At 41.3% G+C, this 17,313-nt stretch overlaps 1 protein-coding gene across 2 annotated transcripts in view; it reads left to right on the forward strand.

The window, feature by feature from the left end:
- The window catches only part of CAMKK1 (calcium/calmodulin dependent protein kinase kinase 1), a 558,925-nt gene that overhangs the window by 483,951 nt on the left and 57,661 nt on the right, over positions 1 to 17,313 (forward strand). For both annotated transcript variants that reach the window (XM_077296496.1, XM_077296497.1), the window contains exons 10-13: positions 4,654 to 4,853; positions 16,350 to 16,403; positions 16,550 to 16,623; positions 17,019 to 17,106. In XM_077296496.1, coding sequence (XP_077152611.1) covers positions 4,654 to 4,853; positions 16,350 to 16,403; positions 16,550 to 16,623; positions 17,019 to 17,106 — 416 coding nt within the window. The remainder of the gene's footprint in view (positions 1 to 4,653; positions 4,854 to 16,349; positions 16,404 to 16,549; positions 16,624 to 17,018; positions 17,107 to 17,313) is intronic.

Genomic DNA, 17,313 nt, shown 5'->3' on the forward strand with positions numbered 1-17,313 from the left:
TCCTCTGGGGTGATGTTATGGCAGCTAAGATGGTATAACTTCCCACAGGTGAAGTAGGTCCCCAAGGCTCCCAGTGTATAGGTGAAGATGGTGAATACTGCAGTAAAGAACGAGGACACAGGTTTGAATTCTCTTTACCTGGTTTACTGGAGACTTCAGGTATCCGCAGAGTCTAGGGCACCAGATCACAGGTATAGGCCGGGTTCAGCCGGCTTGTAAGCAAGTTCAGAGTCCCTCTACCAGGTGGAGATGAAAGCCTTCCTCATAACGCGGTGGTAATGTAGTCCCTTACTGCCTATGGCTTCTAGCAAGGTCCTCACAGTTCCTCTCTGTCCTCCATAAAGGTGGGACACAAACCCGTATGACAGGTGACTCGAGCCTTTTTATAGGGTCTCTATCACGACCCGGGCTCTATGTGCCACTGTGCCTCCTGGGTGTTAGGGCAGGCAGGTGATATCTAATCCAGCTGTCCTGCCAGTTTCTGCTGTGCCTCTTAGTCCGACACAACCTCGGTCTTCCGGCTACCGATGTCTGCGCTCTGCCAGGGAAGTAGCCCAGTCGCATCTGTCCTCCCCAGATGTCACTCTCCTGTGCTTTGCTCTCCTGCACGCTCTCTACAAACTGTTCTTTCCTTCTGTATGTCACTATCCAGGAGCTGCAGCACCTCTGGCTGCACGGCCCCTCACACGTCTTCCTGCCTCAGACTGCTCCAGTCTACTGTCTGGCACTAACTGTCTAACTTTCCCTCCAGACCAGAATTTATATATAGGGGAGCCACCCATAAGCAGGATCAGAGCTCCCCCTTCTGGCCTGGAGTGTGAACTGTTGCATGTTTGTGTGTTTACCTGATAGAAAAGCTCTTCCCTTGCCTCCAAGCGTGTCATCACTCCCCCATGAGGAAAGCAATGCCAATGTAACAACCAGGACCCTGGGGTGTTACACTAGCCTCACTACTGCAGATAGTACCACACAGGGGACAGTGACAAACACGAAAGGGACAACTTAAAGGTGACCATTTAAAGGATGGTGGGATTGGTCACCACCCACATTAGCTGACTCAGCAACTCTGCAGTTAAAGCAGATTGCCAGTGGGGAAAAACTTACATCAACCCTCGCTGGTCCTGAAAGGAAAAAAGCTTAATTTAAATCAGAGCAGAACCAGAGCTCCCAAGAATCCAAAAATGGACCGTAACAGGTACACTGTGTTTTATCAAGACCAAAGTCAGCGCAGCCGTCTACCAGGAAATTTTAGAGCACTTCATGCTTCCCTCTGCCGACAAGCTTCTTGGAGATGGAAATTTTATTCTCCAGCAGGACTTGGCACCTGTCCACACTGCCAAAAGTACCAATTCCTAGTTTTAAAAACAGTATCACTGTGCTTGATTGGCCCGCAAACTCGCCTGTCTATAACCCCATAGAGAATCTTTAGGGTATTGTTAAGAGAAAGATGAGAGACACCAGACCCAACAATGCAGACAAGCTGAAGGCTGCTATCAAAGCAACCTGGGCTTCCATAACACCTCAGCAGTGCCACAGGCTGATCGCGTCCAAGCCATGCCGCATTGATGCAGTAATTGATGCCAAAGGAGCCCGACCAAGTATTGAGGCAATTTATATATTTATTTATATTTATTTTATATTGATAATGTGTGCAAACTGTAAAGCGCTGCGGAATATGTTAGCACTATATAAAAAATAAAGATTATTATTATTATTTACTGAATATACACATGTGGTCAAAATTGTTGGTACCCCTCGTTTAATGAAAGAAAAACCCACAATGGTCACAGAAATAACTTGAATCTGACAAAAGTAATAATAAATAAAAAATCTACTCTTAACTTAATATTTTGTTGCACAACCGTTTGAGGCAATCACTGCAATCAAATTATTCCTGTAACTGTCAATGAGACTTCTGCACCTCTTGACAGGTATGTTGGCCCACTCCTCAAGAGCAAACTGCTCCAGTTGTCTTGTGTTTGAAGGTTGCCTTTTCCAGAAGGCATGTTTCAGCTCTTTCCAAAGATGCTCAATAGGATTTAGGTCAGGGCTCATAGAAGGCCACTTCAAAATAGTCCAATGTTTTCCTCTAAGCCATTTTTGGGTGTGTTTAGCTGTGTGTTTTGGGTCATTATCCTGTTGCAAGACCCATGGCCTGCAACTGAGACCAAGCTTTCTGACACTGGGCAGCACATTTCTCTCTAGAATCCCTTGATAGTCTTAAGATTTAATTGTACACTGCACAGATTCTAGACACCTTGTACCAGATGCAGCAAAGCATCCCCAGAACATAAGAGAGCTTCCTCCATGTTTCACAGTAGGGACAGTGTTCTTTTCTTGATATGCTTCATTTTTCCATCTGTGAACATAGAGCTGATGTGCCTTGCCAAAAAGTTCCATTTTTGTCTCAACTGTCCATAGGACATTCTCCCAGGAGCTTTGTAGCTTGTCAACTTGTAGTGGTTTTTTTATGGGTTTTTTTTCAACAATGATGTCCTCCTTGGTCATCTCCCATGAAGTCCACTTTGGCTCATACAACGACGGATAGTGCGATCTGACACTGATGTTCCTTGAGCTTGAAGTTCATAATTAATCTGTTTAGAAAATTTTCTGGGCTCTTTTGTTACCATTCGTATTATCCGTCTCTTTGATTTGTCATCAGTTTTCCTCCTGCAGCCACTTCTAGGGAGGTTGGCTACAGTCCCATGGATCTTAAATGTCTGAATAATATGTGCAACTGTAGTCACAGGAACATCAAGCTGCTTGGAGATGGTCTTATAAATGTTACCTTTAACATGTTTGTCTATCATTTTCTTTCTAATCTCCTCTTTCCTTCACTTTCTCTGGTCCATGTTGAGTGTGATGTACACCATGTTACCAAACAGCACAGTGAGTATCTGTAGCCTTATATACAGGCCCACTCACTGATTCCAAGATTATAGACACATGTGATGCTAGTTAGTGGACACATCTTGATTTACCGTGTCCCTTTTGTCACATTATTTTCATGGGTACCATCATTTTGTCCAGGCCTATTTCATGAGTTTGATTTTTTTTTTTAAAATTCCGTGGAACCATGGTTGAAAAGCAATGTCTGACTTTCATTTGTTCATTTTCATAGATCTTTTATTTATTATTACTTTTGTCAGATTCAAGTTATTTACGTGACCATTGTGGGTTTTATGTCATTAAAATGTGACCACGTGTGTACATTTCAGTAGGCCAACATTTCGGATTTTAAAATCATTTTGTCAAGCTGGTGTTATAAACTGTTCTAATTTACTGAGATAATGACTTTTGGGTTTTCATTGGCTGTAAGCCATAATCATCAACATTAACAGAAATAAGCACTTGAAATAGATCACTCTGTTTGTAATGACTACCTAGTAAATGAGTTTTACTTTTTGTATTGAAGAACTGAAATATTTTTGATGATATTCTAATTTAGTGCGATGCACCTGTGTGTGTAAGTATTTATACAGTATGTGTGTATGTGTATATATATATATATATACACTCACCGGCCACTTTATTAGGTACACCTGTCCAACTTCTTGTTAACACTTAATTTCTAATCAGCCAATCACATGGCGGCAACTCAGTGCATTTAGGCATGTAGACATGGTCAAGACAATCTCCTGCAGTTCAAACCGAGCATCAGTATGGGGAAGAAAGTTGATTTGAGTGCCTTTGAACGTGGCATGGTTGTTGGTGCCAGAAGGGCTGGTCTGAGTATTTCAGAAACTGCTGATCTACTGGGATTTTCACGCACAACCATCTCTAGGGTTTACAGAGAATGGTCCGAAAAAGAAAAAAAATCCAGTGAGCGGCAGTTCTGTGGGCGGAAATGCCTTGTTGATGCCAGAGGTCAGAGGAGAATGGGCAGACTGGTTCGAGCTGATAGAAAGGCAACAGTGACTCAAATTGCCACCCGTTACAACCAAGGTAGGCCTAAGAGCATCTCTGAACGCACAGTGCGTCGAACTTTGAGGCAGATGGGCTACAGCAGCAGAAGACCACACCGGGTACCACTCCTTTCAGCTAAGAACAGGAAACTGAGGCTACAATATGTACAAGCTCATTGAAATTGGACAGTAGAAGATTGGAAAAACGTTGCTTGGTCTGATGAGTCTCGATTTCTGCTGCGACATTCGGATGGTAGGGTCAGAATTTGGCGTAAACAACATGAAAGCATGGATCCATCCTGCCTTGTATGGAGCATCTTTGGGATGTGCAGCCGACAAATCTGCGGCAACTGTGTGATGCCATCATGTCAATATGGACCAAAATCTCTGAGGAATGCTTCCAGCACCTTGTTGAATCTATGCCACGAAGAATTGAGGCAGTTCTGAAGGCAAAAGGGGGTCCAACCCGTTACTAGCATGGTGTACCTAATAAAGTGGCCGGTGAGTGTATATATATATATATATATATATATATACATATATATACACATACATGTATATATATATATATATATATATATATATATATATATATATATATATATAATTTGGAACAATAAATCCTTATTTGTTTTTTTTTTTTCTATACATATTGTCAAGTATCATTTTGGGTGACAAACTGACATAATACTTAGTGCCCTGTATAGCTCTATATTTAACTAATTCATTTTTTCTGTGTTATTTGTAGTGCATTACCAGAAGATTATTCACCGAGATATAAAACCGTCAAATTTACTTCTTGGAGATGATGGTCATATTAAAATAGCTGATTTTGGAGTAAGCAATCAGTTTGAAGGCAGCGATGCTCTCCTGTCAAGTACTGCTGGCACTCCAGCGTTCATGGCACCTGAGACTCTCTCGGATTCTGGCCGGGGCTTCAGTGGAAAGGTAGAGTCTGATGTGTTTTACAGATCATATCACAGGACACTATCAAAAGAAACATTTCAGTTTATTATCAGGGATGTAAATGGAAGTTGACTAGTTATTTCTCTGGTAACTGACATAGTGCAAATGTTCACTAAATAGAAATCAAACATTTATGGCAGTGAAATAGCAGTATAATAAAGAAGGGCTGATAATAATTATGGTCACCAATGCAATTTGATGTTTTGCTTTGCCTGCATATATGTTTGCCTTGAGTTCCACAAAAGATGATGTTTTTTTAACAGACTCCCTTTCAGTGCATGGTAAAAGATAGGAAAATTATTATTTCTCCATGGTAGTCTATTGATCATTGTGCTAAAGTCCATTTTTATAATTTTTTATTTAATATTTTTAAAAAATGGCACATATATAAAAATTATTTTAGACTATTGACATGGCTTCATTTAATCCTTTAGTAATCTTATTCCTGCAGAATTATAGCACACTCCTGAGTGTCTGAGTGCCTTTTCTCTAGTTTTTATTGATGCCTGTGTAATGTGAAAGAGATTCACAGAAGACACAGACATTAGACTACACACTTCAGGCATAGCTCCCAACCTTCTCGGATTCGGCGGGCCTCCCCCAATTTGAGGGCTCAGCCCCGAATCACGTCACATCTCAGCTGTTCTTCCTGCTTCCATACTCACCTCGCCGACATTTTCATCACTCCCGTAGCTCCTCGGGGGTGTGGCCGCTTCTCTCTGCCGATCATATAAATATAATTATATGTTCGCCTCTTCTCCCTCCTATGATTAGTCTCCCCAGGAATACAATCTCACAACTCAGTGTCCACAGGCTGTTGCTTTACCAGTGAACCACAGCTCACAACACTGGAGATAGGAGAGATTGATTATCTTGACCTCTATATTCCAGACAATGAACCCAGAAACAGAGTATACATATCCATAGAAATACATTCTGTATGTAACAGTGTATATTTGTGGTGCCTGTATACTGAGGTGAAGAAAAAATGTTTAGTGTTCCTATAAAAGTATAAAAAATGATAAGCAATTACAAATGAAAAATGTTTCTGTGAGTCTCCAAGGTTAAACCCTCAACCTTAACATTTTACAGACAGGTGCTTTAGGCTGCTGAGCCGTTAGCTGTAATGATGTCAATAGCAGAGTTTTGTGCCCTCCCTTGATCTATATTCCTGGACCTCACTACAGACAGATTATACTGACAGGAATGCACTGCTGTATGTAATGGATGCTTCTGGATTCTAGAGGGGGAAGAAGAGACTTTTTTCATCCTATAAAATTGCTAAAAAATAATAATAAAAAACAGTTGATAATAAAAAAAGAATGTAATTTTTAATGTGTTTTTTTAATAATAAGCATCACTAATCTACAAATAACATGGACATATTTGGAGTTCCTGTAATCGTAACGACCCGCACAACACAGCGATCAGATTATTTATAGGAATTGGTAAATGACGTTAAAAAAATGGCGTGATTGATATTTTTTCTCTATTAAACCCATAAAAAATGTAATAAAACTGTAATGCTGAGGCAGTGTTCTCATGTAGCATAAATGCTGCGTTATTTCTGTTGCTTTTTTTCTGCAGGTGTCCGCAGCAGACGCAGTAACAATGTTCTCTGATTATTGTGTGTTTGCTGCTTTTCTTTTATGCATTTTCCCCCTTATTTCATAAGATTTTGGGGCAGATATGAAGTTGCGTTTTTAACGCTTTTTTTAATAGTACAGAAAAGGTTTGGATTCTGCACTTAAAAGTGCAACGGCGTTTTTTTCTTACGTTTTTTGAAGCCTGTGGAGAAAACATGCACTAAAACCACAGAGTTCAGCAGCGTCATCAAACAATAGAAGGGGGACATTTCATAGAATCATATCCATTATGCTTTGAAATTTCGACCTTGTTCAAATGCAGCGTAAATGCTGTGTATTTTCTGCTGCTTTTTTTGCATAAAAATTCTGCTGCGTTTACCTGTCCAAGCAAAGTGGATATAATTTCATGAAAAATGCACCCACTATTAGAATTCAACAAACAGTATTTTACATTATTTAATAGTTAGTATTTTTCTATACAGTTGTGCTCAAAAGTTTACATACCCAGGCTTTCTTGGCCATTTTTCAGAGAATATGAATAACACCAAAACTTTTTCTCCACTCATGGTTAGTGGTTGGATGAAGCCATTTATTATCAAACTACTGCGTTTTCTCTTTTTAAGGCCGGGGACACACTTAACGTATAAAAAAACGGTCCGTTTTTCACGGCCGAGAATCGCACAAATGTTTCAAAAACAGTGATCCGTGTGCAGTGCGAGGATGCGATTTCCTCGCATCAAATGATCCGTGTGACATCCATATGGCATCCGTATGCCGAGATTTTCTCGCAAGCTTGCAAAACCGACATCTAATGGATTTATGTGCTCAAATGTTCGGGAAAACATATATACAGTATATATATATATGTCATTGAGACACATATATATATATTCTGTATTTATATTTCATTCAGCGCGATATCTGTGAAAAGCCGGTAATTCAATTGCCGGCTTTGCATTTCTCCTTCACAAACCCGACAGGATATGAGACATGGTTTACATACAGTAAACCATCTCATATCCCCCTTTTTTTTGCATATTCCACACTACTAATGTTAGTAGTGTGTATGTGCAAAATTTGGCCGCTGTAGCTGCTAAAATAAAGGGTTAAATCGCGGAAAAAATTGGTGTGGGCTCCCGCGCAATTTTCTCCGCCAGAATGGTAAAGCCAGTGACTGAGGGCAGATATTAATAGCCAGGAGAGGGTCCATGGTTATTGGCCCCCCCGTGGCTAAAAACATCTGCCCCCAGCCACCCCAGAAAAGGCACATCTGGAAGATGCGCCTATTCTGGCACTTGGCCACTCTCTTCCCACTCCCTGTAGTGGTGGGATATGGGGTAATGAAGGGTTAATGCCACCTTGCTATTGGAAGGTGACATTAAGCCAGATTAATAATGGAGAGGCGTCAATTATGACACCTATCCATTATTAATCCAATTGTTGGAAAGGGTTAAAAAACACACACACACACATGATTTAAAAGTAGTTTAATGAAATAAACACAGCGGTTGTTGTAATAATTTATTGTTCTCTCAATCCATCAGGAACACCCTCGCTTGGAAAAATAATAAACGCACAAGATACATACCTTCTGGTGAACCGTCTCGTCCCACGAAGTAATCCATCTGAAGGGGTTAACTAATATTACAGGCAGGAGCCCTGCTAAATGCAGCGGTGCTCGTGCTTGTAATTCCCCGGCGAATGAATGAAATATAGGTCATTGACCTACATTTCCTTCAGTCGCGGTGATGCGCCCCCTGGTGGATGTCCTCATATGACCTGGAGCGTGGGAAAAAGTTCCCAGGCTGCAGTTCATGAGAACATCCACCAGAGGGCGCCTCACCGCGACTCAATGTAAGTACAGATCCTGCTTTCCTTTCAGCACCCGGGGATTACAGGTACGAGCGAGTGGTTTATCGCAGCTCGTGCCTGTAATATTAGTTGCATTGCGGCTTTAAGTCTCCTCATCTCGGCATGCTTAGCATGTCAATCTCCGCAAGGAGAAACAATACTTCTTGGATATCGGTCGGATGCCTCTCACACAGCCAAACCAGATCTCCACTTTGCACTGACGAGGGGCAGTACCCCGAAACACAGTGTCTGCAAATTGAGATTCTGGTTTGGGTAAGGGGAAGACGATTTTTATTCTGTAGTTTGGCGCAGATTCTGCAGAAAAAAAACAAAAACACAGTATTTCTGAACGTATGAACACAGCCTTACAGACACAAAAAAGCCAGATGTCGTATAGTGAAGCTACATAAAGATGAGAATGTTCTAGCGGCTCCAACTGTGAATGAACATAAAATAAATCCACAGGTCTCAACTAGAGATGAGCAGGATGCACAGATGACGTCACACCAGCACTGGCTAATCTAAAGCTGTGCTGGGAATACTGGGAGGTTAGAGATTTATGGCTTCCCATTCAGCTGCCAGGTACCACTGACATTAACGCTGAACCAGAGACCCATGAATCCATATGCTCAACTGTAGTCCCAACTGACCCGGATACAATGGACAGTCCTGGATTTGGGTCCACACCCTGCCATCTCGGGCTGAATTTCTAACACTACCATTGCCCCTCTCACATCTCCTCCTGCCAGTGGAGAAAGAAATGGTAAATGGGTGTGGGTTGGGGGTGTGACCAGTTCTTGACCAAAATGTGCCACTTGATCTGTCCCTTATTCTGCTCCTCAAAAGTTGGGAGGTATGTTTAAGGGGCAGTATAGCTTCTTGGAAGGCAATGGAACCTGGTCAAAGATGGTTTTCAGGATTTGCGTCCAGGTAAAACTGTACACTTCCCCTGATGAAGCTGTGACATGCAGCAATACTTGTGAAGTTCTTTCACTTGATTTGTGGGCTATGCTTTCTCTTATTCTAACTGCATCTCAGAGTATGGACTTAGGTTGTATGTGGCTCCACAGTGTTTATATATGTTTCTACTTGTGGTCCAATATATAGAGACTCTTTACTATTGGCAGTGGCGTAACTAGAGTCTTATGGGCCCCAGTGCAGGATTTGAGCCGAGCCTCCCCTTCATCCTGAAGAAATTTTGTGTGTGTGTATGTGTATATATATATATATATATATATATATATATATATATCCCTCATATTGGTATATTTTTGAGTAAAATGTAAATTTTTCTTTTATTCTATAAACTTCTGACAACGTCTCCGAATTTCCAAGCAATACATTTTGTGGGTTTTTTTCTCACAAAGAAAAATGGTCAAAATAAAAAAAAACAAAACAGTGCTTTCACACCTCAAATAATGCAAAGAAAAGTTCTTAAAGTTCTTAATCATTTAGAAACAACAATACTAATGTTTTAACTGAGGAAGAGTTCAGAAATAAATATTTTGTGGAATAACCATTTTTAATCACAGCTTTCATGTGTCTTGGCATGCTTTCCCCCAGTCTTTTCACACTGCTTCTGGCACAAAAATGTAAGCAGTTCTTCTTTGTTTGACGGCTTGTGACTATCCATCATCCTCTTGATTACATTCCGGAGGTTTTCAATGGGGTTCAGGTCTGGAGATTGGGCTGCCCAAGATAGGGTTTTGATGTGATGGTCTCTTAATTTTTGCCAGAGCTGTATATTGCACATTCTGGTATGTCCCTTATCCTAGGCCCCATCCTGGTATATCCCCCATCTTGGTATATGTCCCCTGTTATACCGCTGCTCTTTAATGTATAGAAGGAAATAAACCATTATACTCACCAGGGGCATACATAGAAGTCATGGGACCCCATAGCAGAAGTTGTAATGCACCCCCCCCATAGACCTCCATATAGTATAATGCATTCCATAGTCATCCATATAATATACTGCACAGCCTATAGTCATCCATAAAGTATAATGCATCCCATAGTCATCGATAAAGTATAATGCACTCCCATAGTCATCCATAAAGTATAATTCACCCTATAGACATCCATAAAGTATAATGCATCCCATAGTCATTCATAAAATATAATGCACCCCATAGTAATCCATACAGTATAATGCACCCTATAGTCATCCATAAATTATAATGCACCTCCAAAGTCATCCATACAGTATAATGCACCTCCATAGTCATCCATACAGTATAATGCACCTCCATAGTCATCCATACAGTATAATGCACCTCCATAGTTATCCATACAGTATAATGCACCCTATAGTCATCCATAAAGTATAATGCAGTATAATGCATTCCATAGTCATACATAAAGTATAATGCAACTCCATAGTCATCCATAAAGTATAATGCACCTCCATAGTCATCCATACAGTATATTGCACCTCGATAGTCATCCATACAGTATAATGTACCCTATAGTGATCCATAAAGTATAATGCATTCCAGAGTCATTCATAAAGTATAATGCACCCCAAAGTCATCCATAAAGTATAATGTACCCCATAGTCATCCATAACTTTATATTACACCTCTATAGCCATCCATAAAGTATAATGCACCACCATAGTCATCCATAAAGTATAATGCACCCTAAAGTCATTCATGTGCTAATATGGCCACTAATTTAAAAAAATTAAAACCTCACCTATTCCTTCACTCCCTGACCGCGTGCTTCCTCTTGTGAAGCCAGCAGCTGACTTCGGCATGCGACAGGAGCGTGTGATGTCACTGTCATGTGCCCCATCGCATGCACACGGATGTCAGCTGCTGGTCTCTGCTGGCCAGCAGCGTGTATTGTGGCATGCGTACCCAATGTGTCTGTGCGCCCGCCACAATGTACTTCACCTCAATGGGCTTCCGAGGATGCGCATCCAGTTGAAGTTTCTGCTGATGTCAGTGGACCCTGAACTGTCAAGCCCGACCACAGCGGTGACCACTGCGACCGCAGTCTTTACACTGCTGACTACTGGTTTCTGTGACATGTCCTGCATTTTGACCGTTGTTATGTATATATTGTATATGTCCTTTGCATTTGCCCTATTATCACCAAATTCAGTGGCTTTCAAATATAACGATGAACCTTTTCATATGGAATCAATCTTAAAGAGGTTGACCCATGAACAAAAAGCCCATTTTTATTAATAGATCTTAGAATAAACTTAAAATAAATAAATCTTAGAAAATAAACACATAATCACAATAATAGCAAAAAAACTAGGGAGCAATAGTGCAAATAGGGTGATACCTGTGATACAAAGGGTGAATACACCAGGGGTGTAAGTTCATTTTGTTTGGTTACAATTGTGACAATGAATATGCTTGAACAGCTGCTGCATACAAAGTAGTCAAAGTAGGGTATGTGCACACGTTGCGGATTTGCTCTTGTAAAAATCTGAGCAGGTCCTTCCTCTCTTGGCAGAAAACGCAGTTGAAAATCCGCGTGTTTTTTATGTGGATTTGATGCGGATTTGTCTGCGGATTTGCAAGCTAAATAAAGATATATTATTTAACAAAAATTGTGATGTCATTTCCTAGTCCAACCCCTTCTTTTACATTCTCCATTGAAGACCATAATAGCATTACATACCATGTTCAAATACATATTTACACACAAAACACATATAAATATATATATATATATATATATATATATATATATATATATATATATATATATATATATATATAATTCCAAGCCTGAGGTTTAGTAACGAACAGGTGTCAGCCAGATACCCTCACTAATAAAATGGTAAATAAAGAGCTAAATAAAAGACACAAACACACACAATCTGCATGAAACGCAATATCTGTTTAATTTTCAAAAACTTTATAAGGGTATGTTCCTACGGTCAGTAAATTCTGCTGGAAGGATGCTGTGTACATCCGCAGCGTCCAACCCACAGCAGCAAGATGTTACAGCATAGTGGATGGGATTTGAAGAAATACCATCTCCAGTATGCGTGCAGCGGTGCCCGCAGCTTCCATGCAAAGACGGACATGCGGCGCGTCTTTCCAGACCACAGTATGTCTATTTATCTTGCGGAGATGCTCAGTATCCACAAGATAAACGCCCCCGTACAAAGTATTGAGTGCTGTGATTCCGTACGGTTCAATGAAAACTTGCGGAATCGCCTGCATTCAAAAGCCGGCAGCGCTTTGGACGAAGCGGACATGTGCTGCGTCCAAACCGCTGCCGGTTCCTGACCGTGGGAACATATCCTAAAAAAAGTTGCGTTGGCTCCCACGTAATTTTATTAATCGGCATAGGGAAAGCTGACGTCTGAGGGCTGATGTTAATATTCTGGGAAGGAGCCAATAGCCATAAAGGTTCCCAGGCTATTAATATCAGCTCCCAGATGTTTGCTTAGCCTTTACTGGCTAGTTTACAGGGGAACCCCAGAAAAAAATGGACATGGGGTCCACTTATAAAATCAAACCAACAAAGGCTAGGCAGACAGCTGCTGGCTGATATTAATAGCCTTGGAATGGTCCATGGATATTGGCACTCCCCAGGCTATAAACATGAGCTCTCAGCCGCCCCAGAAATGGCGCATCTTATAGATGCGCCAATTCTGGCAATCTCGCTCTTCCTACTTGCCCTGTAGCAGTGGCAAGTGGGGTAATATTTGTGGGGTTGATGTCACCTTTGTATTGTCCGGTGACATCAAGCCCACAGGTTAGTAATGGAGAGGAGTCTATAAGGCTACGTTCACATTTGCATTGTGCGCCGCAGCGTCGTCGCTGCAACAAAACGCATGCGTCGTGCGGCCCTATCTTTAACATTGGGGCCGCATGGCGCCGCATGTACATGCGTTGTCATGCGTTTTGGTGCGTTGTACGCCGCATGTGGCGTTAGGGCGCACCTGTCAGGGCGCGGCAAACGCAACATGTTGCATTTTTTGGGCGGCGCAGACTTTTTAAAAAACGCATGCGTCGTGTTTGCGTCGTGTTTGCGTCGTCGATGCGCCTTTTTTCCCATTGACTTGTATTGACAACGCAGACGACGCAAGTAGTTGCGTCGTGGTGCGTTGTACGACGCATGCGTTTTCCAATAAAAAATGCAAAACATTGTCTAGACTTTGGGGGGGGGGGGGATGAAGAATGACTCAATGCAAAAAAAACGCATGCGGCGCAAAACGCTGCGTTTTTTGTTCAAAACGCAACTGCGTTTTTGTTTGCGTTGTGCGTTGCGGCGACGACGCTGCGGCGCACAACGCAAATGTGAACATAGCCTTAGTCCTAAATAGCAAGTGTCCCATGACGATCTCCCATGTAGAACAGTCACATCGGGAGGCTCTACACAGCCTCCGGCGATACACTGAGAGTTCACCGGAGTTCGTGCTCTCACTTACGACGCCTCTGTGTGAGAATTTTCTCATGCAGCGGTGCTGCAAATGACAGCACAAACTCCGGTGAACTCTCTCACAGAGGCGTAGTCATACACTGCGGGAGGATACCTCCTGTCGGTGTATCTCCGGAACCATGTAGAGCGGTCATATCTCCCGATGTGACTGTTCTACACGTGAGATCGCCGTGGGACACTCAATATTAAATTGACTATGGCGGAAAGGTAAATATGTGGTGGTTTATTATTTTATTTTTATTGCAGGAGATTGAGGGCGTCGAGGAATTAGGTGTTTGGTGAGTATGAATGTGTGAATATGTAAATGTGTTTTGTTTTTTTAACACTTGAACACAGTCACCGGATGATGGGACTACTGTCCCATCATCGGCTCATGCTGTCACTGTTATATGTGACAGCAGACATAGCCGGATGGGAGCAATAGTCCCATCAGACGATGCCTGGTTACACACTGAGACACCCGCAGACACTCACACCTGCAGACACACACACACACCCGAGACACACACACACATCTGAGACACACACACAGATACACACAGACACCTGCGGACAGACCAGCACATATTCTCCGCTCACACATATTCTCCACCCACACACTCTTCCTCCTTCCTTTCTGCAGCATTTTTGGCAAGCAAATCCGCAGCTAATCCGCAGAACTTTTACACCTGAGGTTTAGCTGCGGATTTGACAGACTCAATGTAAGTCAATTGGTGCAGAAACGTTACAAATCCGCAAAAAGAATTGACATGCTGTGGAAAATAAAACGCTGAGAATCAGTGCAGAATTTTCCGCAGCGTGTGCACACCAATTCTGGATTCCCATTGATTAACATTGCCTGACCACTCATTGCGGATTTGGTGCAAATCCGAGCTTGAAAAACGCTGCGGATCCGCAACAAAATCCGCAACGTGTGCACATAGCCTTAAACCGCACACTCTTTGGTTCAAGTGATGCAAAAACTTATTTTATTTGAGTCCGTGAAGCAAAGCTTGAAGCCTCCTAAAGTCCCCTGTGTGAATACAGTGGTAGTGCACATTCGAGATCAAGACTCGATTCATGTCCTTGGTACTGATGGAATGACTATCTCCGTTAGCCCTATACTTTGGGATCGGTGAGGCCCTAGCAGCAACTCGGCAATTACATATTTATTACCTATCGTGGTCATAAATGTTTATCGGACAACCGCATGAAATGACATTGTAAAAATAAATATTACCGCATTTAATATCAAACTATGAAATCTGGTTTAAAAGAAGAATTATGCCTTAGGACAGAAATAATTATTATTTGAGACCCAGACATTTTGTAGTATGGAGATGTAGCTGAAATTAGGTTAGGATAAGTGGCAGTAGAGAAGTGTTGAAGACAGAAGAGGGGATGAATAGGTGATAAGATGGTATTGCAGGAACTTAGAGGCAATTCGGCTGTCATCAAGCCGGATAGTTTGTGAATGGAAATTGATTATTAGAAAAATAATACCATATGTCAACACACACTCATGTCACGCCACGTTCACATTTGCGTTGTTGGGCGCAGCGATGCAACCAACAACGCATGTACACAACGCAGCGTTTTGCGATGCATGCGTTGTCATAAGATCCTACAGATCGGGACTTTCGGGGCAGGGAAAACGCTACAAGTAGCATCCCCTGCGCCCTGTCTTGTGCGTCTATATGACGCATGCGTCATAAAACGAAGTACAACGCATACCGGTGCATGTCCATGCGCCCCCCATGTTAAAGATAGGGGCGCATGACGCATGCGTCGGTATGCGTCGACGACGCTGCGCCCAACAACGCAAATGTGAACGTAGCGTCACAGTGTTATTATTAAAGGTGTTTCCACAAACAAAGTTCATTTTAAAGTTGATTTTAATCAATACATCTTTAAATAATAATTTCCACAATGGGATAGATTTTAAAAAATGTTCCTGTGCTGAGATAATCTTATAAATGTGCCCCTGCTGTGTACTGTGTAATGGCTGTGTCTGACCGTACAGGACCATGGTCTGATCATACCACATCTCCTGGGCAGGAGAGGAAGAAAAAGAGAGTATAGAGACATTACAGCAGGGATCACAGCTGATTCTTTTTGCGAGATAAAACATTTCCCTGTCTGTTTTTAAAAAATGTTTTACCTCTAATAAAGAATTATTTGCGATCCACTGCTGTAATGTCTGTATAGCCTTTTGCTTCCTCTCCTGCCCCGGAGCTGTGGTTTGATCAGACCATGTTCCTGCACGGTCAGACACAGCCATTACACAGTACACAGCAGGGGCACATTTATAAGATTATCTCAGCACAGGAACATTTTATTTACACACATCCAATTGTGATAGTTATTATTATTCCAAGATCTATTGATTAAAATGAACTTTGTTCATGAGACAACCCCTTTATTAAGTTATGCTACGAGCACAATAGTATGTGCTGTTTCATGGACTTGTGAGAACTCTCTGGATTAGTAGACAGTACACACGGGTAACTGAAGAAGTGCAGATAACTCGTAGGTCTCATTTGCTTTGTAATGGAAAAATTATATTTCCACTTCCATATCCTGTATGTGTTATTACATGGTCGTAAGATATCAGAATCTAACTTTTCTTGTCTGTCTCTGTTATTAGGCACTAGATGTCTGGGCAATGGGAGTCACACTTTATTGTTTTGTTTTTGGAAAGGTAAGCGTCCAATATAGACTCAAGTTATATACTGTATTTTATCTATGTGTAGCACAAACTCTTTAAAGCAATTAACTCTATCTGTCTGTCTGTCTGTCTGTCTATCTATCTCTATTTGTAACCTTTTTGGTGATTTGTTTTTTCAGTGCCCCTTTATGGATGAATACATCTTGGTTCTACACAACATAATAAAGCATAAACCAGTGGAGTTCCCAGAACAGTATGTAATGAGTTATGCCTAACAATGGTTTTATTGTATATCGGTTTGAATTATCTCCATCCCATCTCATCTCTACCTATTTTGACGAAGTTGTCCGAAAGTGGTGTGAAAACACCAAAAGGCACAAAATGTTTATGCAACCTAAATTTTCTAGTGTTTTACTCCAGATTTCTGTCAAAACACTTTGATGAATCAGGCTCTAAGTCTTTGTTTTTACTCAATTACATTAATTCCTTACCCTTTCTTTACAATCTGTCAGGTTGTGATTTCATAACTCACTGACATAGCACTAAATAATGTAACTTTGGAACAATATGTTAGCGTGGATTGTGTCCTACCTTGTTGAGTTGTGTAGTTGAATACTTATTGTCTCTTTTATTGCTTTCCTGTTAAAGGCCAGCCATTAGTGATGAACTTAAGGACTTGATTGTGAGAATGCTGGATAAGAAGCCAGAAGACAGAATGACCGTTCCAGAAATAAAGGTCTAATAACATATAGGATTGCTATATGTGATATTGTAACCTTGATTTGGAGATTGTGTTTTTGTATGTAGAATGTTAGTATTTTAAGGCTTATTGATAAAAGACTCCGACATTTTACGAAACCCCAATGCCAAACAGCATCTTGAGCAGAATCATGAGATATTACAGGAAATATCCAGTTGGTTTCATGTTGTGCCATGATGTGTG

This window comes from Ranitomeya variabilis, chromosome 3, assembly GCF_051348905.1.
Source record: "Ranitomeya variabilis isolate aRanVar5 chromosome 3, aRanVar5.hap1, whole genome shotgun sequence".
Taxonomy (NCBI): Eukaryota; Metazoa; Chordata; class Amphibia; order Anura; family Dendrobatidae; genus Ranitomeya; species Ranitomeya variabilis.